General features: G+C 39.1%; 1 protein-coding gene across 1 annotated transcript in view; it reads right to left on the bottom strand.

The window, feature by feature from the left end:
• CEP112 (centrosomal protein 112) overlaps nucleotides 1–17,812 on the bottom strand; it is a 416,538-nt gene extending 398,726 nt beyond the window's left edge. Inside the window, exons 1-4 of the mRNA XM_080825467.1 lie at nucleotides 17,705–17,812; nucleotides 12,003–12,116; nucleotides 8,700–8,890; nucleotides 4,390–4,562 (exon numbers count right to left, since the gene is read on the bottom strand). Coding sequence (XP_080681593.1) covers nucleotides 4,390–4,562; nucleotides 8,700–8,890; nucleotides 12,003–12,108 — 470 coding nt within the window. The 5' untranslated portion in view covers nucleotides 12,109–12,116; nucleotides 17,705–17,812. The remainder of the gene's footprint in view (nucleotides 1–4,389; nucleotides 4,563–8,699; nucleotides 8,891–12,002; nucleotides 12,117–17,704) is intronic.
• Between the last annotated feature and the right edge of the window lie 10,183 nt (nucleotides 17,813–27,995).

Raw genomic sequence — 27,995 nt, 5'->3', positions numbered from 1 at the left:
TGTTGGCAGGACAGAGTCTTACGTATTATAGCGTAATCATGGAAGTGACATCCCAACACCATTGCTATATTCTATTAGTTAGAAGCAAGTCGCAGGTCCTACCCATACCCAAGGAGTAGGGATTACACAAGACTGTGAAAACCCAGAGGAGGACCATGGAGCCACCTGACTGTCTGTCTACCACAAAGATAATTAAGGTCTTTACCAGATCACAGTGGTAAGTATCTGAAGGATGACCAGGAAGCAATATATATGGATACAGCTCATGGTGGCAGAACTAAATGAAATCAGCCAGACTGTACAGGGATGAGATCTAAGTCTATGGTCTCATCAGTAACATTTTGTAAAATCACGCTCCAAACTCAAATGTAAGTAAAATATTTCACTGCCAAGAAAATAAGCAGATGTCTGCCATTTAAATGCAGCAATAGATCTCTAATAAAATAGCAAAATGATGTGAAAAGCGGTTTTTGTAAAAGAAAACATAGATAACAACCTAACCCTAAACCAAGAATAATGATAAAGGAAAGCAAAGAACAAAATCAGGATGGAACTAGCTACAAGTCAAAGCTGTCTGATGTGAAATGTTAAGTTTACTCGTGGTATGATGTGTATCGGGGGTGGGGGGGCATGAGAATAAGCATGACAGAATATAACCTCCTACTACTTCTAACATGTTTAGAACGAAGCTACAGCCCGCATCTTACAGGAAGAATAAAGGTAAAGGAAATGTGTCACCTCCGCTGAATAGGGAGGCCTAACAAAGAGGCTTCAGAAGGGCTCTGCATCTTTAATAATATGAAAAGGCTAGGACACAAACAGCATAATCTAAAATGCCATTAGAAATACTTCACAGACAAAAAGGTCTAAGTAAAGCAGGATTTTATAAAGTGATCAAAAAAGAAACACTAAGGGGGAAAATCTTTTAAGATTAAAGAGGTTTTTCAAAGGACAAGTTGAAGTGGTTGTAAAATTTATGAGGCAGCATTAAACTTCAGTTCTAAGTAACAATAAATTATTCACTATAAAAACATACATGTGTCAAATATTATAAGCCTCTTAAACTTTTTAAAACAATTTCTTACAGAACTGATTAGCTGTATTAGGCCAACACTAGCAGATACTAACTTTTTCATTAGCACAGTATGACCGCTTAGTAAAGGAGCAACTTTAGGAAAATGGAGACGGACCATCAGTAGACTCTTACCACCACTTCTGATCTCATCTCACACATTATGTATTTGGTTTTTAAATCAATTTTATTGCCCTTAGCTAAAGTAAAATTCAGTTTTATTTTTTAAATGCCTTCATGTATTTAAAATTACATATATCTGTTAATTCATGTACATGTGGATTAAAATTTTAAATCAAATTAAAATTTGAAAATAGGTCAAATTAAGAGAAAAACATAAGAAAAGGTATTCTGAGAAGTTTTCTTCTGTGGCACTAATTGGACACTAGCCTTCGTGGTATTCTGATACTTGACCAGAAAGATATTTCAGTATGCCTTTTCCAGCTCACTGTCTTTATATCCCTCACAGTGTGTGAAGGGCATCTCTACAACCTATACCACTTCTCTTAACTTCTTCTAAAATTTATCCTTTCCTCAACTTGTCCTGAAAGTTTTATTTTAATCCTCGTGGGCCATCCTCTCTGTCACAATCTACCTGTCTCAAAAGGTTTTTGCACAGATTAAGTATGCGGCAGTGCCCAACATCATTCATTCACTCATGCACGTAAGCACTCAACAAATACAAATACTTAGAGTTCCTAGGAGGTTCCTGCCCAGCACTAGATGCTGGAAACAGTGCAAATAGGAAAAGCACAGTTTCTGCCTCATGACATTTACACTCTAGCACAGAGGACAGATATGGAACCCTTGAATGTCATGAGTGCACCAGGGAAACACAGAGTCCCTCAAACAGACCTGGGGTGTCAAATAAGACTTTTTTGAACTGTAAGGTCTGAAGGACTGAGGAGAACCAAATGACTGCCTGCTTTTCCCATCAATTACGTATTATTTGAATAACTTGCATTACATGCCATTTTATTACGGGTGAGCAACAAGGAAAAAGAAGTTATATGTTAAAATTGTGGAGATTTTACCATGGTATCATTTTCCAGAGAAGTCACTGAATAATATTTGAAGAATATTCTCACTATATTTTCTTAAACTTTACCCTCTGTTCCAAGAAGAAAAGCCCATTCACCTAGACTCCCTGATTTCTCAAATTTCCTACCCTCAGGGCACCTGGGTGGCTCAGTGGGTTAAGCCTCTGCCTTCAGCTTGGGTCATGATCTCAGGGTCCTGGGATCAAACCCCGCATCGGGAATCTCTACTCAGCAGGGAGCCTGCTTCCCCCTCCCTCTCTGCCTACTAGTGATGTCTTTCTCTCTTGTCAAATAAATAAAGAAATCTTAAAAAAAAAAATTTCCTACCCTCAACCTTAGCTTTACACACACCTCAATCTTCACAAAAATCCCCATAACCACACATAATCACCATATGGAAATTCTCCACGCACCTAACTCTCTTCCCTATTTATCTAAAACTACCCTTAACAATCCAATGTCTGTAGGATCCAGGTAACAAATGAGTGATTACGCTGCCAGATGTAGGGACAGTCTTCACTTCTACAAAGATGCAGTCTCTCTCCTCTTTTTGAGTCATATGAGCCCTCTTCATCTACCTTTCTTCTTCACACTTGCGACAGAATGTAAAAATGTGAAAAGAAGTACTTCTTTCACCTCTCAACCCTTCTTAAAAGGGAAAAAGAGCTCATAGTCAAATTCAGTGTCACAAACGAGCAGCAAACAATGAAGGCATGATGTATTAGGGGAATAACCAAGAATTACTTATCTCCAACCTATGGCTGTCTTCTCGAAAGACAGCTGGGTCTCCAGTTTTATCAATAGTCCAAAAAACTAGGTATTTATATGAAACTCCCCAATTATTAATTCTGAATGACTCATTCAAAAATCTTTAAAGACACTCTACAAGTCAAACAAAACAAATCTATCCACCCCATGATTCATTCAGTCCAGGAAGATCATCAGTATCCAACCTCTGCTCAGCTCCAAGACATGGGAAACTATTTTAGTTCACCTTTATACCATCATCTCCATATTTATTACCTAGAAAGGAATGTAGCTTTTAGTTGGACACCGAAGAAATGTTTTGGCAAACACCTAATGGATTTTGCAGCCAAATCAAGAGTTGTTTTTCTTATCTCTTTATACCTCCATTTACCAACTACAAGGCTGACAAAAATACCACAATAAACCCTCTTCTATTTTTAAATCTCCTGTGACCGCAAAAAATAAGTATCTAACACCACCTGCTATTAACTCATCTACTCATTTCTCTTTAATCTTCTGAATGTATCCTTAACTCTACCATTTCTCTCCTTATTGCCTCTCCATTTTGTTTCCCCTTTCTAATAAAAAAAATTTCACGTAGACTGGATTTCTTGCATTGTGTTCATCTATCTGCTCTTTTCCATCATAATATGTGAGGTATGAAAAACCTGTAACCAGACTACATCAACTATGAAGACATTTCAAATTACTAATAACATTTCTCTATCTGATTAAGGAATAAACCAAAAAAATTATAGTAAAAAAAGAAAGATTACACTGTTAACCACATCAAGTTCCAAAATATTAAAACTAGCAAGAGAATGGTGAGGAGTAAAGCATAAAGTATGCTCCATGTCAATTTGCCACTGTCCAAAATTTTAACTTTTCAGAAAACAATGCCCAAATTAAATTCAAAATTTGATAAAAATCCAATGGAAATCTATCCCTCCTAAAGGCCAAAATGTTTTGTGTACTTGAAAACCTTAGAAGTTTATTCTTATTTGCACTAAAAATCCTACTTAAGTTTCATGCTTTGGTGAGAAAACACAGTTGACTGGGGTTTACCTTTACATTCATTATTTTATTAAGTCGAAACAAATATTGTGTAATGAGGGGAAAAGAAGAGAAATTCAAACATAAGCTTCAAGACGAATATGCAGGATGTTACATCTTGGCGAAGTCATTAACAATGTTCTTAATTCATGCTTGTCACAAAGGAAAACAAAGAAGTTATTTAAAGGTTCTCAGGCACTAACTTCCGAGTATTGGATATATATATATATTTAACGAACACCCAAAAAGTGGCTAAAACTATAACAGAATCTTGCATATATCCTAAGTGTTTAAGCAAAACTGTTGTTTTTCCTACCTGACATCCCTTCACAGCCCTCGAACATAATGAAATTATAAACTAAGCCATCTACTTACCATTAAAAAAAAAAAAAACCCACAAGGAAAAACAACATATGAACCAGATCTGAAGACAATTTAAATAATGAATCACATTTAAATCCCATTTTCATAGCATACCTGTGTACATCAGTTGGCGACTGCAGCAAAGAGTAATCTTCTCCTGAAGAAAGCTTCCATGATTCATTTAATTTGTGCTCACTGGTCCCCAGCTCACCCATTACCCAGTCTGGTAATCCTTCCGGGCTTGAACCTTTTGCTCGTGCTGGATTTGGTTCATCAAAATAGATGGACTGATTTTTAAAAATTAGAAAAATTATTCTTTCAAAATGTACTATAATGAAATAGTTAAGATTTCCACCAAATTTCAAGTCTGGTAACAGCCTTTCAAATACTCAACTTAAATTCAATTACATTACAAATGCATAATGAATTATGAAATATTAAAAACATAAAGTGGATACCATTTTACGTTTTAGTTATGCTTTGCTGTATAAGAAATCTGATAAATAATAAAAATTACATAACAGATAAATCTGATAATTATTTATATTATAAAAAATTACAGCTTTATAGAAAGATAAATGACCACATGATTTCACTCATATGTGGAATTTAAGAAACCAATGAACAAAAAAAAAAAAAAGAAAATAAACAAACAAACAAAAAAACCCACCAACCAGACCCTTAACAGAGAACACACTGGTGGTTATCAAAGGGGAAGTGGGTGAGGGGGAAGGGAGAAATAGGTGAAGGGAATTAAGAATACACCTATCACACCCCCAAACTACTAGAACTCTTACAGCAACTCAGTAATGCGGCAGGATACAAAATCAATGTACAGAAATCAGTTGCTTTCTTATACACTAACAATGAAAACATAGAAAGGGAAATTAGAGAATCGATTCCATTTACTATAGCACCAAGAACCATAAAATATCTTGGAATAAACCTAACCAAAGAGGTAAAGGATGTGTACTCAAGGAACTACAGAACACTCATGAAAGAAATTGAAGAAGACACAAAAAGATGGAAAAGCATACCATGCTCATGGATCAGAAGTATAAACATGGGTTAAAATGTCTATACTGCCCAGAGCAATCTATACTTTCAATGCCATCCCGATCAAAATTCCACTGGCACTTTTCAAAGTGCTGGAACAAACAATCCTAAAATTTGTATGGAACCAGAAAAGACCAGAATTGCTATGGAAATGTTGAAAAAGAAAAACAGAACTGGGGGCATCATGTTGCCTGATTTCAAGCTTTACTACAAAGCTGTGATCACCAAGACAGCATGGTACTGGCACAAAAACAGACACATAGACCAGTGGAACAGAGCAGAGAGTCCAGATACAGACCCCCAACTCTATGGTCAAATAACCTTTGACAAAGCAGGAAAAAATATCCAGTGGAAAAAAGACAGTCTCTTCAATAAACGGAGCTGGGAAAATCAGACAGCTATGTATAGAAGAATGAAACTCAACTATTCTCTTACCCCATACACGAAGATAAACTCAAAATGGATAAAAGACCTCAATGTGAGGCAGAAATCTATCAAAATCCTAGAGGAGAACATAGGCAGTAACCTCTTCGACATCGGCCACAGCAACTTCTTTCAAGACATGTCTCCAAAGGCAAAGGAAACAAAAGCAAAAATGAACTTTTGGGACTTCATCAAGATAAAAAGCTTCTGCACAGCAAAGGAAACAGTCAACAAAACAAAGAGGCAACCCAAAGAATGGGAGAAGATATTCGCAAATGACACTACAGACAAAGGACTGATATCCAAGATCTATAAAGAACTCCTCAAACCCAACACTCAAAAAACAGATATTCACGTCAAAAAATGGGCAGAAGACATGAACAGACACTTCTCTAAAGAAAACATACAAATGGCTAGCAGACACAAAAAAATGTTCATCATTAGCCATCAGGGAGATTCAAATCAAACCACATTGAGATACCACCTTACACCAGTTAAAATGGCCAAAATTAATAGGACAGTAAACAACAAGTGTTACAAAGGATGTGGAGAAAGGCGAACCCTCTTACACTGTTGGTGGGAATGCAAGTTGGTGCAGCCACTTTGGAAAACAGTGTGGAGATTCCTTTAGAAATTAAAAATAGAGTTACCCTATGACCCTGCAATTGCACTACTGGGTATTTACCCCAAAGATACAGATGTAGTGAAAAGAAGGGCCATATGTACCCCAATGTTCATAGCAGCAATGGCCACAATCACCAAACTGTGGAAAGAGCCAAGATGCCCTTCAACAGACAAACGGATAAAGAAGATATGGTCCATATATACAATGGAATATTACGCTTCCATCAGAAAGGATGAATACCCAACTTTTGCATCAACATGGACGGGACTGGAGGAGATTATGCTGAGTGAAATAAGTCAAGCAGACAGAGTCAATTATCATATAGTTTCACTTACTTCTGGAACATAAGGAATAACATGGCGGACATTAGGAGACGGAAAGGAAAAGTGAATTGGGGGAAATAGGATGGGGAGACAAAGCACGAGAGACTGTGGACTCAGAAACAAACTGAAGGTTTTGGAGTGGTGGGGGAGGAATATGTGAACCTGGTGGCGGGTATTAAGGAGGGCACGTATTGCACGGAGCACTGGGTGTGGTGCAGAAACAATGAATCTTGGAACACTGAAAAATAAAATAAAATTCAAAAAAAAATAAAATTGGGAATAAGAAAACCTGAAAAAAATAAAAGAATACACTCATCACAATGAGCACTGAGTGATGTATAGAATGTTGAATCACTATATTGTACATCTGAAACTAATATAATGCTATGTGTTAACTATACTGGAATTAAAATTAAAAATAAAATACATGTAGGAGTGAAATGTATGAAAACTTATGGCACAAAGAATGGGAAGAGGAAATCTTATAAGCTTCTTCCATAATTCATAAATTGCTATAATATTTTTGAAGGTAAATTACCATAACTTAAAGATGCAATTTGTAAGCCCTAAGGCAACTACTAAAAAGGAGAGATACGGCTAATAAACTGATAGTGAAAATGAAATGGAATACTAGAAATCCCAGTTTAAAAAAAAAAGATAAATAGAAAATTCTTTTTAAATCATGTGCTCTATTTCTTTCCGTGATCACTAATTACTCTGCACATACACACAAAATCAGTGGGCAGAGAAACCACCATCCAGAAAAATCAGAAACAGAAATTAAGAATCCCTCGATAAGGTAAAGGAGGAGCAACAGAGGTGAAGACCTGGAGTTTAGTTCTGGCCATAAACTAACTAGAAGATGCAAGACGGGTCCCTAGGCCTTCTCATTGTTACTATTCGTGAAATCAAGCCTTCCAAGGAGTCTGTGAAATGAGTATGAATGGAAAAACATGATGCAACATACCCATATCTCAACATATGAATGTACTTCAGACCAGGTTCTACCTTCAGTCTTTAAGAAGAATGGCAGTGGCCCACTAATTGCTTTTCAAGTGACCAGAGCTTCCTGACACACTTCTGAAGGAAACTCTGCATTAACCGGAAATTTCACTACTACCCCCAAGCCCACTGATCTGAAGAAAAATACACGGCTCTACTTTACCATACAACTGGAAACAGCATTACAACTTTTGGCATCTCTCCTTGAACAACAAAATTATCATCTAGTGCGCAGTAGGCCTCTTCACTGCATTTTCGTTTAAGTTAACCAAAGTTATTTTTTTTAAATACATAAATATCCTAATAACAGCTATCAATACCAAGTACTCAAGTCAGGTTTCTCAAGTATTCAAACACCACACAAACCAAGGCATATTTCATGATTACAAAGATCAAGACAGTGGCAACTCACCAATCAAACATAATTATAACTACTTTTGTAACAGCTGATTTTGATAGTGAAATTAAATGAAGTGTAAACTCCAACTTACTATTGTCCTTTTATTATATTATATATATTATATATATTATATATAATATATATAATTATATATTATATTATTATATATATATTATATATATAATATATTATATATATATTATAAAGTCACTCAATCTAACCTCTCATGAATTTTAAATGATGTATGTAAGCTTAATAAACTAAAATTCACTGATACACATAAATAATCGTTAATGTTGTCCAGTGAAAACCAGTGGGGAAACTAAGGCTCAATATTAAAAAGTTTACTTTCTGTTTTTCAGAAATACGAGAGAATATGGTGGGATGGCTAGACCAATATGCATAATCCCCATAAGGCCAATAACTGGTTTCTCTTCAAAGGGGGAAAAAGTGAATCAGGAAGCAAAAAAACCAGTTTTAACTCATATATTACCCAGGACTTGTAACGCAATAATATAACCATTCCCAACTGGGATGATGTGTTGACATTTTTAAAGAAATGAAGCTGAGACACCTTTTGGTCAATGACACCTACCATGTATGAAGGTAAGGTTTTCAGTGTCCCTGGTTCAGGTCGGTGTGTAAAGGGGCCTTCGAGCACTCCCCGCTTCAGCATGTGCAGTAACAGTTTGGCATACAGGTTCCGATTCTTCCTGCCCATTATCCCTGCACCTGTTCCTGAAGGCTCACACAGTTTTTTGATCCAAAGTGCACACCTCTGCCGTTCTAGAAATACGTAAGAACCATTAGAAACTTGATTTTTCAGAAAATAAAACAGTAAAGGCCTATAAAACATCTTTTTTGGTCTAGAGCAGGGGCGGCAAACGTTGTCTGTAAAATGCCAGGCAGTCATTCTAGGCTGTGCTGGCCAGCCGGTCTCTGACATGACTACTTGACTCTGCCACCGTAACATGAAAGCAGCCCCATGCCACATGTAATCAAATGGGCAGCAGTATTTTCTAATAAAACTTTAGAGAAAAGACAGCAAGCTGGATTTGGCCCTGGGAGGCTATGGTTTGCCAACCCCTGAAAAGTTTAACTTTTTCGGTTAAATAGTGATCAGGCAAGACAAATGCAAAGAAATATGTTCTCAAAAATAAAATCTCTGATCGCTATTGAATAATTTCTGAGATAAAATTATGCTATAAAAACATCTCTAAGATAATTTTAGCTGGGCTGAAAAATCTTTCTATAATTCTAATTATACAAACCAAAGGAGAGTTGAAATGCAATCTTATTTAAGCATTTTAAACTTACCCTAAAATTCTATCTCAAATGTTTTATTTACTAAGCTGATAAATTTCAGATTTGTAGTTGATCAATTGAGGGTTTTCTTTTAACCTCTCTAAAAATAATTGAGGGCTATCAACATGTAAGTTAGCAAAATAATTATCCCTTTAAAAACTACTTTAAAAATACACATATAATCCACATATAATAACCTATTGACTACCTTATCTGACCACTACACAGAATTATGTTCCTGTCTCATGAAAACTATTTTGAGATTAATCTTTTATCAGTTTAACTCAATTTAAGGATTATATATCTAACATAAATCATAACTCTGCTTTAATCTCTTATTTCTAAAGGTCATATTCATTTACTGTTTTACCTACAAAAATCACTAAGGCCGGATTTACTACTTTGCTTATACCAGATTTATCACTTACAGGTATGAGGGCTAACCTTTAAACACCTTTTGTATTTTTAGCTTTGAAAATTATATAATCACAAAGCAAACTTCGTGAAATGCCTGGTGTATTTTGAGGGGGGAAAAAAGTGAAACTGATAAGCTTAAGAAAATACTTTTTTCAAATTACGTATTTTCTATATGCCTTGTTGCAAACTGAAATCTATATAATAACCTAATGGCCAGAATTTAGTACAATTTAGTCCATGAAAAGAATTCTTTACTTAAAGTACTCGGGAGAGCCATTATTGTTAAGTAGCATTTAGCTATAAGAAGATATAAATTATCATCATTATTACAGCTCTTGATTGGGATGTGAGTTCTGGAACATTCATTATGAATTAATTAATTAAATAAAGGGCAGGATATACCAATACTGACAATGAGTCATGAACCAAAGATTACAATTAATCCAATCATATGACCTAACATCCATTTTTAAAAGAAAATGAAGGGGTGCCTGAGTAGCTCAGTGGGTTAAGCCTCTGCCTTCGGCTCAGGTCATGATCTCAGGGTCCTGGGATCGAGCCTCGCGTCAGGCTCTCTGCTCAGCAGGGAGCCTGCTTCCCTCTTCTCTCTCTCTCTGTCTGCCTCTCTGCCTACTGTGATCTCTCTCTCTGTCAAACAAATAAATAAAATCTTTAAAAATATATTTTTTAAAAAATGAAATATGAGAGACTTTAATACAAATTTGTCCAAATCAGCAGATCTAAGACAAAAAAAAGGTAGTAAATATCAGAAAAGAACACAGTACACAGTACAGATATCATGAAATAGAAAAGAATACAAATAGAAATACAAAAGAATAGAATAGAAAAGACCAAAAAAAGATAGGAAATATCAGAAAAGAACACAGTATAGATATCATGAAATAGAAATACAATTAATCAAATAATATACAAACAATACAAATTAACATGACTGAGCCACAGGACATGAAATATGCATCTTAAAGACTAGCAGAGGGAGAAAGAAGAGGTTACAGTCTGATGAGGCAAAAGAAGAGAGCAGAGAAAGAAGCTTAGAAGGAAGACCATGCCAAGCTATCCTAACTAAAAAAGGCCACAGACCCAGAATAGAAGGTGACCACAGAATGTATAACTCATATACTACACTCCCTTGTCCCAGTGCAGACCCCTGGAACAAATATCTAATATGGAGTTGCTTCCTCATTTTGAACATGGACTTTACTTATACACCTCAGGGAAACAAGGAATTTGGACAAAACACGGGTAAAAGCCAGAGTATCTTGGCGCTATTCCCCACTAACAAATCACATTAACCTTTATAGCCTACAATGGCTTAGAGAATCATCCTGGCCCCCCAAACTCTCTCCAATTGTTCTCTGATGCCTAAGTCATCTGAAAGTCTTTGAGTTGATACAAAGACTCTCATCCCATTATTAAACAGGCCAGGAAGTACAGACAAGATAGCAAAAAAAACTCGTTCATAATTGATTTCATTCAGTCAACCAATAAGCATTCAAGATCAATAGACTTTTTTTTTCTGCTTTGATAAATAAAACTGTCAGAGAATAAATGGATAGTAGTAGGCTCCTGAAAGAGGAAGCACTTCAGGGAGAAAAAGATGCAGGAAGAAACAGCTGTAGCTAACGTTAGAGATCCACGGGCTTTCAGCTCACGATGTCTGAGAGTGATATCACACTCCTTCCACAGTTTACAGATCTAGTTTACTAGATCTTCCCACAGTTTGCTAGGATATTATCACTAAATTTCTATGTACCCTTGAATAGCTCAAAGCGCACAATTCTATATCAGCTTAACATGAAACTGTGCTTAAAGAAATTTAGCCTTTGGGGGCGCCTAGGTGGCTCAGTCGGTTGAGCATCCAGCTCTTGATTTCAACTCAGATCATGATCTCAGGATGGTGAGATCGAGCTCCAGATCGGGCTCTGCGCTCGGCAAGGAGTCTGCTTTAGATTCTCTCTCTCCTTCTCCCTTTTCCCTTGCTCACATGCACACACTCACTCTCTAATAAATAAATCTTTCCCTAAAAAAAAGAAAGAAAAAAGAACTTAAGCATTATCTTCATTGTGATAATTCACTGGTTTGAAAAAATAATATAAAGAAAAATTAATCTGGTTTATAATATAAAAAAAAATCTGGTTTGCAATCATAATCTTACCTGACCTATGGGGTAATTTTAGAACAAAGGGCTTCATATCTACCACAAAGTGATCAAATTCTGCATCCAGCTTCTCCCATTTTTCTTCTTCACTTCCGATTTCCATAATTCAGTCTGTAAAAGATTTAAAATTAAAATATTAAGATCTGTCTGCTGAGAACTACACAACTCTAATGAAAGAGATAAAGAAAAACTCATTACTGTTAAATAGTGTTAAATATCCCCAAATTGACCTATAGATATATTGCAGTCCTAGTCAAAATTCCAGCAGTATTCTTTGTAAATGTGTATAAGCTGGTTCTAAAATTTATATAGAAATGTAAAAGAACTAGAATATCAAAAACAATTCTGAAAAAAAAAACCACAGTTGGAGAACTTAATTATCTGATCTTAAGATGTGCTATCAAGCTAAGGAATCAAGACAATGTGGTACTGGTGAGAGTATAAGACACACAGGCTCACAGGCCAACTAGAGTTCAGAAATTGACCAATGCAAGTATGGACAGCTAGTATTTGACAAAAATGCAATTCATGGAGAAATGACAGTTTTTATAACAAATACACTGTAATAATTGGACATCCATATGAAAGGAAATAAATCTCGACATAGACCTTACATTGTATACAAAAATTAAAAGAAATCAAAGACCTAAAGTGTAAAATGTAAAACTATAATACTCTTAGAAGAAAACATAGGAGAAAATCTTCATGACCTTGGATTAGACAAGAATTTCTCAGATATGACAACCAAAAGCACTCCCCATGAAAGAAAAATTATTGTATTGACCTTCACCAAAATAAAAAACTTCTGCTCTGCAAAGTACTCCATTAAGGGATTAAAAAGATAAGCCACAGACTGGGAGAAAATATTTGTAAATCATATATCTCATAAGGGATTTATATGAAAAACACACAAAGAACTCTCAAAACTCAATCATAAGGGAAAAAAACCAACAAAAATAAATAGGAAAAAAAAAGAGTCCCTTTGCCAAAGAAAATATGCAAATGACAACTAAACACGTGAAAAGATGCTCAGTGTCATTAATCATTAGGGATATGCAAATTAAAATCACAACAAGATCTCACTCTACCTATTACGACAGCTAAAATAAAAAATACCAAAAAACGATACCAAATGCTGGTGAGAACACAGAACAAGAACTCTCACGAACTTCTGGGAGGAATGCAAAATGGCACAGCCACACTGGAAAACAATTAAGCAGTTTCTTACACAGTCCAACAAACCCTTACCATATACGACCCAGAAATCCCACTCTTGGGTATTTACTCAAGTGAAAACAGCGTCTATAATCACACAAAAACCTGAATATAAGGCTTGTAGCAGCTTTGTTCTTGGGTCATCACCAAACACAGGAAACAATCTGAATGTCCCTCACCTGGGAAATAAACAAACTACGGTGTATCCGCACAAGGAAGGGAGGGCTCAGCAACAGAAAGCTACGAACTAACATACAGGGCATGGATAACCCTCAAATGTATTACGCTGAGCGAAAGAAACCATCCTCAAGGGGCTACATACTCTAGCTATCCATGTGTAGGACATTCTAGAAAAGGTGAACAGTATGAGTATAGAGAACAGATCAGCGGTTCACAAGGGTTAGCAGTTGGGGGACAGTCTGAATACAAAGAAGTGGCACAAGGGAAGTAGCTGGGTGTTGGAAATTGTTCTGCATACTGCCGCACAGGAGGTTATAAGACCCTATTCTATGCATGTGTAGAAGTTCAGTGAACTGTATACCAAAAAAGTGATTTTTAACTGTACATAAATTCAAAATTTTTAATTCCCCTCAAAAAAACTTAACATTAGTCCTTTAGCATTTCTTCCAAATTAGCAAGAAAAACACTACCTATAAGAAGGTGAATCCCAAAAGTCAATAGGTTTTGATGAAATCCCTTAAGTTAGAAATATGTACACTTCCCTCAGCAAGACTGCGCTCCCACGATGCCCTCCTCCGTTCCCTCACGAAGGGTCTGATGGAGAAAGATGGCGCTGCCTGCAGTCAGACAGCTTCCCACCTTACCTGAGCCCTCACGTGTCTTTCCCTATTTCCTCCTCCATAAAGCAGCTTAAAAGCTGCACAAAAACCCCTCAAACTGCTCTTGTCTCCCCTCACTCTCAATTCTTAAAAAAATCGTACCTCCTCCTTCATGGGAAAAATAATCAGGTGGTGACACCCCAAATTCTCTTCCCTCCACCTCTCGACTTACCGCTAAGAGAACAGAATACCCCCTTACCTCCTTTGCTTCTGTATCTGAAGCATTCACTGTCGTCTCTAAAGCCAGTATTTCCATCACCTATCAGTTACCTCCTCGTGGGTTCAAACTTTCCATCCCCACGGCCTCCACCCCCTCCACAGTTCCCATTCTCTAAACCCCCCTCAAGCCAATATATCAACAAATACTCAGAAATGTCTCAAAACCTGCTGGTGTCTCGCTTCTCACTGTCACTATCCCAGAGAAAGCCCTTCCCTCCACTCCCTTGCCCTCCTCCAGCCCGCCTCCCCACCGTCTGGTTTCCCTACTTCAGTCACTGGTACCAGAGTAAGTTCCCTAAGTGCAAAGCTAAGCATATCACTATTTAAAAATCTCTCTTGACCTACTGCATCAACATACTATCTAAACCCAAAGCTAGGCCTACGAGTGCCTTTGCATTTGAGCCCACCCCTCACCTCTCCTTACATACACGCCGCCTAATTCGTCTACCCGCCAAGGGCCACATCCCTGCCGGTGACCTCTGCGCCATTCTTGCAACACTCCAAGCCCTGGCATGATTCCACATCCTCTTCACAGGGGGTTCCCTCTGCCCGCAGTCAGGAAAATGCAGCCCAAATGGTGCTTCTGAGAAAATCCTGCCCCGCTCAGCCCAGGCTCCTGTGTTCCATTCTCTGTGTGCACTGCTCACAAGTGTGGAGCGGCATTCACCGTGCCATTATTTTTCGTACACCTCTGTGTATTATTTACATGTCTTCCACCATCTGTCAGATGTTCCTGGAAGGCAGGGCCCATGACTTACACATCTTAGTAGGTACCTGGCACATTATGTGGCACCTTATTAGAAGCTCAAGAACTGACTGGTACACAAATGCTAACAAAACAGAATAATGTCCCCCTTTAAAGTGAGACTAATAATTTTTTAGAAGATTCTGTTCCAAGTACCAAATAGATCTTCTAGAATAGAAATAGTACATGGCCTTAATTCTATTTACCATAACTGGTCATCCTACCTTGTGCATCACAGTAGAAGAAACATATTTTCAAATATAAGACTTGGTTAAGTCAAATTTTATTTAAATGCATTTTCTGATTGGTTAGTTGGCTTGGGGGTGTTTGGTTGGTCATCTGGCATTCCTACACTAACTAACTGCATTCCTATATAATTACACCTGCTAAGGTACTTGGTAGCAGAGGGCTATGTTACCACCGCAGGATATTAGATCATAAAGCTAAAAAGTAACTATTCAAATGGATGAAAAGACAAACAGAAACTCCCAAATTCACAATTTCAACCACTCTAGCCTAGGAGTACTCCCAGACTGAAACAGTGCAGCCTGCCCAGGTGCTCAAACATTTGCCTGAGAACACCCATAGATAAAGCTAAAACAAAAAGATTTCTAATAATCACTAATTCACAATAAATCCTCTGACACACACAGGAGATGTTAGTGTTTAATGTTAGGGAAAACTAAAACTCAACAGCTGAAAGGCTTCCTCAAAGTCATGAAATTAAGCACAAAGCTCAGATTAAAATTCTGAAATCCCTAGCTCTCAGATCCATTATACCTGACCTCTTGGGCATTTACATAAACATCAGCAACATCTCCAGCTAATAAAGACATATTTTGAAAAGCAGAAAGGCAATCACTATAATGACACAATAGTGAAGTACACTTTTTTTTTTTTTTTTTTTAAGAGAGAGAGATCACAAGTAGGCAGAGAGGCAGGCAGAGAGAGGGGGGAAGCAGGCAGAGGCTTAACCCACTGAGCCACCCAGGCGCCCCTGGAGTACACTTTTTTTAAAAAACTCAATAAAGGATCAATGTGTTATTAGGAAAAAACTAAAAATCTGCATCTCTTTATCCCTTATTTATTTGCCAACAAAATTAAGAAATGCAAAAAGGAAAAAATTAAGTTGCCATTTCAAACCTTCAAGGAATTCTTGCTACCCAAATTACATCTTGTAAACAAACTATTATCTACTTAGTTCCAGCTAGGCAAAAAGTTTTATCACTACTTAAAACTGTATTTCAGTATGTCTCATGTGCTTACCAATCACATAAATTAAAAGCAAAAAACGAACTCAGTTGGGTCACTCTTGCTTATGGTTATAATCTATATTTGACCATGTCTTTTATTTAACTCACTGGCATTGACTTTTTTAAAACCTATTTATATGCGGACACCTATTAAATGGGCTAAGACCTTCTCAAGGTGCTTAGCCTCCACAGGCGTCAGCAAAGCAGATGCAAGCCGCCACTATTAAAAGACCTTGGGAGAAAAGCAGCCACACTGCCAAAGAATACACCTCCCGTATATCGTGCCCTCGACCAAACACAATAAACAAACTCCTGGAAGTTGCAAAAATCAGTTTTGCTCAAACCATATTTTAAATGCATGGTGAGTCATTCCAGAAAACTTGAAATACGTCCCTCGGTAAATCAGAAGTTTTACAGGTGTACGTGATGCTTGGACAGTTACCAGAGCACGGACTGGGACTTCACTGACGGTGCCAGGAGTGTGCTGTGCGTTTTACAGTTCCCAGTCATCGCCCTGGGAGACGGGCACTCTTTCAGGGCCATTTCTCAAGGGAGGAAGTCGAGGCTCAGCGCCGTTAAGTAACTGCCCTAGAGTCAGTCCCACGGAAAGTGGCAGCTGGGCCTGGACACTGTGTGCCCGCCGTCGTGCGCGCCAGGCTGCAGCCTGGCCACTACCCAGAGGCCCCTGTCATTCCGTTCGCCTTCTGTGCCTTATTTTTACTCATCTTTGAATATAAAGGACAAATGCTAAAACAGCCACACAAGGATCAGAACAAAAGCTGTTCGTCTGCACCCGTGCTGTTCTCCTGAACCCCGGACCTCGGGGACACTCGGTGTCCCCCGCACGCACGCCGTGGCGCTGGGCCAGGCCATTCCGAGGGCTCGGGCGTCGGGACGGTCGCCCACACGGGAGCCAGCACACCGATCCGGCCCTAACTCCGGGGTCGGCCATCCTGTCCCGGGAGGAACCTCCCCTGTCTGAGCGGCCAGCGGGTGCGGGGCGGGGGGCTGCGAGCCCGCGAGGCCTCGGCCGCTCCCCTGCCCTGTGCAGGACACAGATTTCTCCTCCCCAGCACCAACCTTGCGGTCCGACCTCGGGACCGCGTCCTGCGGACCCGCTCCATCCATCAGGCAAACTTTACCCAGAACTTTCCGGGACTGGGTTTCACCCCCAAGTGGAATCGCAGCGGTCGGCGCCCAGACGCCCCACCCCCACCCTCACCCTCAACCCCCCCACACACCCACCCCTCAGCCGGGCGCGCGCCCCACAGGCCTGGCGAACGGGCCCGGGGCCTTCGGGGCGACGCCCCTCCCCGAACGGGCCCGCACGGGAGGGGCGGCCGCCCTCCCGCGCAAAATTCCACTCCAGAACCCGGGTGTAGGGGCGGGGCGGGGAAATTCGGGAAATCGAGAACCTGGCGCCCCTACATGCAAGCTTTCCGCTCGGCCGCGCCGCCGCCGCCACCTCCGCCACAGAAAAAACGGTTTCAAATCCTTGCGGGCCGTCGCGGCCGCCGCCGCCCTAGCAGCCCAGGGGCGGGGACTTCCGCGCCCTCATTCCCCGCCCCCTTCCCACCCCGCCGCTCGCGACTTGCGCGCGGCGCCGTTGCCATGGCGACGCTCCCGGCAATTCGGAGGCGGGACTTCCGTACTCGTTCCTCCAGATCCCGGTGAGCGCGCCGCGCTGTTGCCATGGCGACGTTCCCGGGTGTCGCGCAGCCTCCAGGCTGGCTGAGCAGCCTGACGGTACGTAGGCGGAGGTTCCCAGGGTAACACGATCGCTGTCTGCACACTGCTCCCCTGGGTCATCCAGTGAGGAGAATATCTTGTGAACATTTTAGGTGTTGCAGAGAAGAAACAGGTAAAGAGTAAAGAGAAATAGAAAGCTGGAGGGGTGTTCACAGAAGGGTGTGCCCATGTGGACAGACGTCATTGAGTCTCCAGAAGTAAGAATTTACTGCCTGGTATCTCAGAAGTGGTAACCAGAGGTGAATGACGTCGGATTAAAGGGGGAAAGTGAGCGTTAGCTTGTTTCTTTTTTTTTTTTTTTTTTTTTTTTTTGCATTCAGAACTCTCCGAGGTCTAAAGAAACTGGACCCCAAATTCTGAGGCTGCTGAAATAAAATTAAGGGTTTTGTGTTTACCAGTTCTGTGTGGAATAGCAAGATCAAGTGGAAAAATGTAATTTGTTTTACTCCCAGGAAGTCTCAAACACCTCAACCGCAGTCTCCATGTCTGCGTTGCTATGTTGTGATTTTTTTTGGTCTTCTATTACATTTCTGGAAGAGCTCCGAAGTATATTTATCCAAATACCAGGCAGAAACAAAATTTAAATAGTAAAAATACTCACTTAAGTGAAATTCAGTTTACCACTGTTTTTCATCTAATTTCACAACAGGATTTCTTCTGCAGTATCTGCGTGCGATACACTCAGTGTGATGCCAAATCTAACATAAGCACAGCTTGAAACAACTTTTCAGTTTTTCCATAAAGAAAATAGAAGATTCATTCATTTGTAACTCGTTACTTTCAAGCTTCCAGAGGGAAGTCGTATTCTCTCCAAGGTGCTTTTTCAAACTCATCCTGCCAGAAATAAGCACCAACAGTTCTTCACTGTTTCCATGACAAATTATGAAGGCTAAAGCAAGGAAACTGAAATGCTTTAGAAATTAGTTTTCCAAAGCATATTTCCAAAGCATGTTTATAGCTAAAGAATGATCAGTCATCCAGATCATTTGCACTGAGATTCAGGGATGCAGAACCCATGCAAGCAATTAATTGCAGGAATTTGACCACTCTGTGAAGTTCGAAATATATAACCACATTGAAGGGAGAACGTGAAATGAGTTTTTGACAATTAATGTCTAAATGAGAATGAGCAAAAAAAAAGGAAGGTGAAAAAAGAGATCAAGGGTAAAAATAAAATCAAGTTCATCTGAGCGAAAATAATTGCAGAGAAAAATATGATTGAAAGTAAAAAGTAATAACTAAAAATAAATTAAGAAAGTAGACTTCTTAAGTATTTCCCCCAAATAAGTGAAAGAAAAGAAGAAAAGAAAATCTCCCTTTCCACTTTTAAGAACTAGAAGACTGCCAATTTTTTCATTTAAAAAGTATATTGGGGGTGCCTGGATGGCTCAGTGGGTTAAAGCCTCTGCCTTCAGCTTGGGTCGTGATCCCAGGGTCCTGGGATCAAGCCCCGCATCAGGCTCTCTGCTCCGCAGGGAGCCTGCTTCCTCCTCTCTCCCTGCCTGCCTCTCTGCCTACTTGTGATCTCTGTCCGTCAAATAAATAAAATCTTTAAAAAAAAAAAAAGTATATTGACCCTTGAACAACATGGGTTGGAACTGCCTGGGTCCACTTACACACCAATTTTTTCCCGTAAGTAACAACAGTATAGTCCTGTAAATGTTTTTTCTCTTCCTTATGATTTTCTTATCTCTAGCTTACTTTATTGTGAGGATACAGTAAATGATACATGTAACACACAAAATATGTATTAATCAATTATTCATGTTATCAGTGAGACTTCTGGTCAACAATTGACTATTAGTAGTTAAGTTTTGGGAGAGTCAAAAATTATACATGGATTTTCAACATGGATAATCCCCATGTTGTTCAAGTGTCAACCGTACATACATATATATTTATGCAGACAAAAATATTGTTCTGATATGCATGGAGGTTATTCGTGTCATTTATGTTATAAAGATGAAGCTGGAATACCAGTTTGAGACTGAGCTGCGTTCATCTTGGGATTTAAGCCTATATACATCTTATTGAGAGGTCTGGTGGAAAATGTAAAGAATCTCCTTACATGAGAATCAAGGAATCAAGGAACTGCGGAACTGAGGAAGTAACTCATCCTAAGACATGGTGAGCAGGTCTGGTTCCATGATGATACAAACATTGAAGGGAAAGGCTATTCTCCGTAAAGCACAGTGCTGGCCTTGGAATGGCTTCCAGTTCTCCTCCTCTTGTTGTAACAGAGTAATTCCTAATCTCTAGAGGTAAGGAACATCCTTGGAAAATCTTAAAAATGTATAACCTTCCTCCCTTCCTCCTCCACCATCAAATGCTCCCATGCCCCACAATATAGATACAAATCAAAGGGTTTCCAGAATTTCTGAAGCCCATCCATAGAGCCTAGGTTAAGAACTCCTGGGTGTGGATCGATTACCCATTTAATGGTTGAGAACAGAAGCCATAACCAGCATTTGTGAACGTAATTTCTGAAGGTAGCACGCTCAGTACAGACAACATTGCCCCTAGGAGTCGGCACCGGCAACCTCAAGGCAGCATCAGTAAAAATTAGCAGCAGGGACACCTTCATCAGGCATCAAAGACAAGAAGTGAGAATAACAGCATCCTCACAGCTATAGGCACTTAGAGAAAAATAAATGATGCAAGCCTATGGTAGTTTAGCAACATACACAGCATGCATGAGACCCACCCTAGAGGCCTTCATTAATATTCGGGAAGAAATGGCTGGAATCAGAGTCCATTCAGGGACCTCAAGGGTAAAGTCAGATAAATACTCTTTTGTGACTGCTGCAGTATAGCCCCAAGCTTATGTGCCCTAAAAAATACAGCTTCACATAAACCTTTTATGGCCAAACATCTAGGGCAACCAACTAATAGGACTTCTGTGTCTGGTTTTCTTATAATGCATGATAATTTTTCAGCTGAAGATATATTTATTGAATGCATACCTAGTAGCATAGAATGCTACTAGGTATGCATTCAATAAATATATCTGGTATGTATCAACAGGGAATGTTTCCTCTACCAGGAATGTTCTAACACCTTACTCTTCACCTCGGCTTAAATGTCACTTACTCAGGCCTTCATCGATTCTTTTTTTTTTTTTTTAAGATTTTATTTATTTATTTGACAGACAGAGATCACAAGTAGGCAGAGAGGCAGGCAGAGAGAGAGGAGGAAGCAGGCTCCCTGCTGAGCAGAGAGCCCTATGCGGGGCTTGATTCCAGGACCCTGAGATCATGACCTGAGCTGAAGGCAGAGGCTTAACCCACTGAACCACCCAGGTGCCCCACCTTCATCGATTCTTAATGCACCCATTATTCTCTTTCAAAGCCCCTGTTCCTTCTCTCCATTGCATTTATCAAAATTTGTAATCAATTATTCACTAAACTAGCAATCTTTTTCAAATGTTTATAGGATCCACAAGGAGAGGAACCATATATGCTGTGTTTATCATTGGAGACCCAAGCACCTTGCAGAGTACCTGCCATTTACACACAATCTGTAAATGTTTATCAGTCAAAGAATGAAGGCAGACGGGTCTTTTGTGCCTTTCTCCGCACCTGTGGTGGAACACGGCCACCCTTAACTTCCTAGTTTACAAAGCTTTCATTCAGGAGGCCCGGAAGACTAACTGTTCTGAATCCAAACTTCTTTCTGGGAGAGTGCACTTGATTGGTCTAATTTGAATCAAGTGAGAACACCTAATCAGATCAGGTGTGGTCAGGAGATGGGGCATCCTGCTGTATTAACATGACTTTTTAGTCGCTCACCTTTGTGCTGAACGACAAGGATCAGGATTCCTTTCTCAGAGAAGGGGAATTCACAAATGGTTCCAGCTCCAACAAAGCTTCAGGAGTTGTGAAAACAAAGATGAGTTTAACGTATAGTAGGAGGTAATAAGACAAACACCAAATAACCACCTTTGGAATCAGATTACATCACCTGGCTTGAAAGGTATATAAAAAGTATGTTATGGGAATAGAGAGGAGATAAAGCAAACACTATATAGTAAGTATAAAGTCAGGATAAGAAAATATATACCCAACCTTGTTTTAGCTCCAGCATTAGAACCCGGATTGAAATTGAAACATTATTCCCATTGAAAATATTGTTTCAAAAAATACCTATTATTTTCTATCAGCTACAAATGACTTAAATGAAAGAAGTTTGTTTCAAAAACAAGTAATATTTAACCTCAATTTTTAAAAAACCAAGGGTAATACAGTTGATAATAGAGTATGAATATGATAGTAAAAACATGACCATAAGGGGAACCTGGGTGGCTCAGTGGGTTAAGCCTCTGCCTTTGGCTCAGGTCATGATCCCAGGACCCTGGGATCGAGCCCCGTATCTGGCTCTCTGCTCAGCAGGGAGCCTGCTTCCTCCACTCTCTCTCTCTGCCTATTTGTGATCTCTGTCAAATAAATAAAATCTTAAAAAAAAAAAAAGACCATAAGATATAAATTGTTTTTCTTCCCTGTGTGGGAAGTTGATTATGCTGTACTTCTCACGTTGAAAGCTATCTGTTTGTTTTCAAAATATAAGCTTAAAATTGAGAGATTAGTCTAGATAATACTGAACCATGTGAATTCAATTATTCCCTACATAAGACATGGGGAAAGGTGGACCTTTTGCTAATTAGAAAGATAATAATTACTCATACGTAGTTTGACTAGGCCTGAATTTTGTTGTATTAAATCTGATGAACTCTGTATTTTAAACTCCTGTTCTATAATATTATACTAACTATAGCACAGACCTGGAAGATACCTCTGTTTTGTTTAAGCCACTGTCATTTTAATTTCCTGTTTTATAAAGTCAAATGTAAACCTGATTATAGTAACTTACATCTCTTGAATTTAAGTTATATGCATATAAAACTTAAATATTTCCTAAAGGCATTCTTGTGATACCTTAATTGCCTTAAAGAGTCATACCAAAAGTAGAAGTCTGTACTAATAAATACTAAAAGTGAGTTACAAAATATGATGATTCCATTTTACGTCCCTGCCAGACACACAAAGAAAGGAAAACATGTAAGATTACAAGTCAAATGTGGACAGTGATTCTCTAGGTGAAGCAATTAAACACATTTTAAGTTCTGTTTTACTTTCTAAATAGCCTCAAATCTCTCCAAAAATAGCACTATTTTGGAAAAATGGACTCAGACACAAAATTTTGAAATTTACTCTATTTTTTTCCTCTAAAATTTTTTTGAGTCAGGGCTTCAAGAACTTCAATGTGAATTTGTCCACTAATTTGAAGGACTGTGAATAATAAACATATAAAAGAGAAAGTACAATACCTAAGAACAAATGTTAGTGACTTTGGATCACTTCAGTGGACTATCAGGCAGTTATTCCCACTTACTAGCAAGAATGATAGGGGCCCCTGGGTGGCTCAGTCAGTTAAGCATCTGCTTTTGGCTCAGGTCATGATCCCAGGGTCCTAGGACTGAGTCCCGCATCTGGCTCCTTGCTCAGCCGGGAGCCCACTTCTCCTTCTGCCTCTGCCTCTCCCCCTGCTCATTCTCTCTCTCTCTCAAATAAATAAATAAAATCTTTAAAAATGATAATAATAAACCAAAAGTTACCTGCAAAGAGAAATGAAACGTTTTTTCCTAGATGGAGACTTTTGAATTGTTTTTTAAATCAGACTATAAAATTTTAATGCCATTATAGGGAAATTGGAAGACACTGAAAGGTTTCAAGAAGAAAATAAAAATTATGTGTAATTCTACCATTAAAGAATAACCACTATTAATAATTGCATATATTTCCTCAAATCGTGTGTGCGTGTGTGCGTGTGTAATTATTCTACTGTCTACTTATTGCTCCATCATTTGATCCAACAAAATTTGCTTTATTATTTTCCGTGATTGGAGATGTAAGTTATTAGCAATTTTTTACTCTTACAAATAATGTTACAATAAATATCTTTTAATATATACACCTTGGTTGAAGTTTCAGCTATCTCCATAAAAGATATTCCCATGAGCATAAAAAATTAAGGCTTTTGATCAGTACTGTCAGATGGCTTTCTAGGAGTGTTTTGCAAATTTACAGTCCCACCCAATGTTCCCTGAGAGTGGCTATCTCACATTAACAATTTTTCTAATCTGCGCTAACTGTATATTAAAAACAGTCCTCTTTAATTTGCATTTTCCACTATTAGAAACATTGAAATATTTTTAAAATCTCTATTAGTTTTTTCTTTTTATTCATTTGCAAAGGACCCCTTTAGCCCTTTGTCCATTTTTCTAGAATTTGACCTGATGTATATAACTTCCATATTTTGATTTATTGTTTCAAAACCAATAATGCCTCTGCACACAGTACTTAGCATGGGCTGATATTCTAACTACTCAAGTTTCAGTTGATTCATCATTTTGCATTATCAAGATACTCTGTATCATTAGAGTGAAATAAATGAATGAATCTCAGCTATCTAAATGGAAAGCAATTTACAAATACCAAGTATGATTACTATTATGTAAACACATTAGAGGTAGATATCAAAATAATCCTACAGCCAACAAAGTCCTTAAATTGGACAGAAAATGATTCAGAACTTCCTATTTTCAGGTCATAAAATATAAATTGTAGGACAAAAAATAGATGCAGTGTAAAGAGAGCAGAAACAGAATTGTGAGGCATTATTTTCTTTTCTTCACTGCTAAGAAAAAAAGAAGAAAAAGAGTTACCACTTTTATCACAGTGATGCTGGATTCCATGCTTACGCCGGAAGTAAGCTGCACCTGGCATTCTATCCCTGTCCCTGTGGCTTGCTCTCTCCTGCCCTCTTGGACCAACCGTAAGGGAGCTATCAACAGAGAGACATGGGCTCTTCTCCCCTTCGGTGATACGCATATGCCCCAGCCAGAGCGCTTACACACTGGCAACCACCTGCCAGGAAATCTCTCCACGAATGTTTCAGCACTCCTCCCGAGGCTGTGAAATTCTAACTTTAGATTGCCATCATTTTGACAAACCACCGGGAAAATTCATCACTAAATTAGCAGCGTGAGAGCGGTAGAAAAGACATAGTTCTGAAGTTTGGGTAACTGTCACTAGCTTTGTGACTCTGATAAACTAAGTGACATAACCTCCCCGAGCTCGAGTTTCTTTACCTTCCCTATGGCCTAAGAAAATAAAATTAACAAAGGTGAAGTACACGGAAAGTTGCCTGATGCTTGACACTGGGAGACTTGGTTATCTTCTCATTCATTGCCAACTGTTTTCGCAAACACTTTTAAAAGTAAGAGATGCCACTAGGAGGCAGCATTTGCCCACAAAGAACGATTTCTCTCACACACCCACACATCTGTGTACAAGCATACGTTGCATAGTCACACACACACACACACACACACACACACACACACACACGTTCATGTCGACCCATATGTCGCACACTCACACACACACTTGCACACATCCCAGGTGATTTTCTTTTCTTTTTCTGTTTCTTGTATCTTTTCCATCTTTCACTTAGGGATTAAGGTGGGGAATGATCCTCGGGGTACATGAGAAATTTCACTGATGAATATTTGTTATTGAGTTTGGGGCCTCAGAAATGAGACCCTATATATTGAAAGACTGGTCAATGCCTTAGAAATGAGAGAAGTCATTTTTGATACTCTAAACCCCTGACAGATACATAGGACAGTGTGAGAGAAAAGCTAAAACATGGACACCTTTGCATGGAGAAACCTAACCAGCCATCATCCAAGAGAAGAAAGCTGGGCATTAGGAGGCACAGTTGGGGACCTCCGACTCTTGAAAGCAGTCCTCCTTGGCCATATGTAGCTTATAGTGTTGGTTGGGTCTGTTGTTGCTAGTTAATTTCCATCACATAACATGGGAAGATGAACTCAGTGATGCTAAAATATAGGATGATAACCGGCTCCTTAACCATAGTTTCACTCTTTCTCCATCTGACCCTGTGGGAGGAAGAGGGAGGCACTTCCTGCTCTGTCAGCTGGCAGAGGAGATCACTGCACACCTATTAGGGAGGGGAGAGCTGAATTTTAATGCTGGGTGACCTAATGACCAAAGCTTTTAAGAAGAAAAGCATTTGGGAAAGACAATCTACCTGTGTGGCTAAACGGACCACATAATCATGAAATGGAGGGCTGAACTGGGCAGTTTCTACTGACTGGGCCCTCTAATCCAAATTGCCAAAGTAGCAGATTTTTCTTTCTATAAAAATATCATTAAATTAGAAGACTCAGGACTATGGCTTAAGCTTTAAAGTCTACTCTGATTAATTTTTCAGGGACCCAAGCCTATCCAGCAGCCTGAAATGCCTTCCAGTGGGGGGAAAAATGGTGCAAAACGCCATCCTCAACAAACCTACCATGTTCTAGGAGCTTCTTTGTGGAGCAGGTTAAGGGGGTAGGAGGTAAAGAGATACTGTAGGTTGAACATAGGAATTCTGGGCTCAGGAAACTTTGGCACTGTGAACACCTGATCTTACCAAACAACAGACATGAAGGTACAGTTATCAAGAGAGTGTGGTATTGACAAAATAATAGACAAATAGATCAATGGAACAGAACAGGGAGCCCAGAAATAGACCAAGGTAAACTTGGGATGATATGTCAGTGTAGGTTTCACTTTGGCTAAAAATGTACCACTTCGGTAAGTGATGCTGATAACGGCTAGGCTCTGCGTGTGTGAGGATGGGTGGTGTATGCGAAATCTCTGTACTTTCCTCTCAGTTTTGTGGTAAACCTAAAACTACTCTAAAGAAATAATAAAGCATTAAAAAATAAATGGTATAACAATTTTAAATATACGATATATGTTCTTGTTCTGTTTTCTTTGTTGCATGTGGGGTTTTTTTTCTTTTTATGTTGTTTATGTCCTTTCAACATCAAGATGTTCCAAATCTTTCTTGAAAGGAGGCATGGTAGGACATACATGGTGTGAAAATATTGAAAACCTTTTACACCAATTGATAGATAGCTGTTGCCCCAAATCTCTGAGTACCAACCACAAGGCCAACAGCTCTTCCCATAAGACCTTGTGCCCTGCTTTCACCAGTCTAACTGAAGGGTAACGCCTCATACATCGGGAGGCTTTCAGCCTCAACACCCCACCCCAGCCCCCAGTCCAAGATAGCCATCCATTCTGATTGGCCCATATCCTCCTGGTTATACCCTTGAGATGGGTCATGGTAATACTTAAGTAAATAATCCCTCACTGGGTATGTTCGTTCATTGGGTATAAGCTGGACCATAGAACTTCAAAAAAATTCTGGATTATGTCTCAGTTGATCCAAGTAGGTAATGGCCTCGTGAAAGAACAGGAAAGCTTAATTGTGAGTCTTTATTAAGAGGCCCTCAGAGATAGAGCAAAAGGCCTTGGAGCTCAGGTCGGCATTAGAAAGTCCCCCAATAACCACTCACCAAATACCCAAGAAAATCACCGACATTCATGGCTCCATAGTCCTCTTCAAGTGAGCTGAGGGACAGTGAGCAATTTAAAATTTTTTCCTATGTATTTTTTAAATTTTGAAATAATAAAATTAATCAGGAAAACATTTGTAACAAAAAGGAGGATAATAGAAAAACATGTTCTCTCCTTTTCTGGAGCAAACCTCGCGATCATGTCTGGAGCAGGAGGAGATGCTCTAAAATTTTTACTGCTGTCTTTTCATTCTTAGTCCTGTTACATGGGATGAGGGGGGAGGGTCTCTTTTATTTTTTTATTTTTTATTTTAAGGATTTCATTTATTTATTTATTTTTAGAGAGCGAGATTGGGAGGAGGGGAGGAACAGAAGAAGAGAGAGAAAGAGACTTGTGCCGAGTGCGGAGCAGGTCTCTATCTCATGACCCCTGAGATCATGACCTGAGCCAAAATGAAGAGTCAGACACTTAACCGAATGAGCCACCCAGGTGCCCTGGGAGGTCCATTTAAAAAATAGTACGTACGAAGTTAAAGGAAA

This window comes from Martes martes (genome assembly GCF_963455335.1).
Source record: "Martes martes genome assembly, chromosome: 16".
NCBI lineage: Eukaryota > Metazoa > Chordata > Mammalia > Carnivora > Mustelidae > Martes > Martes martes.
This window is presented reverse-complemented; position numbering and strand designations above follow the sequence as displayed.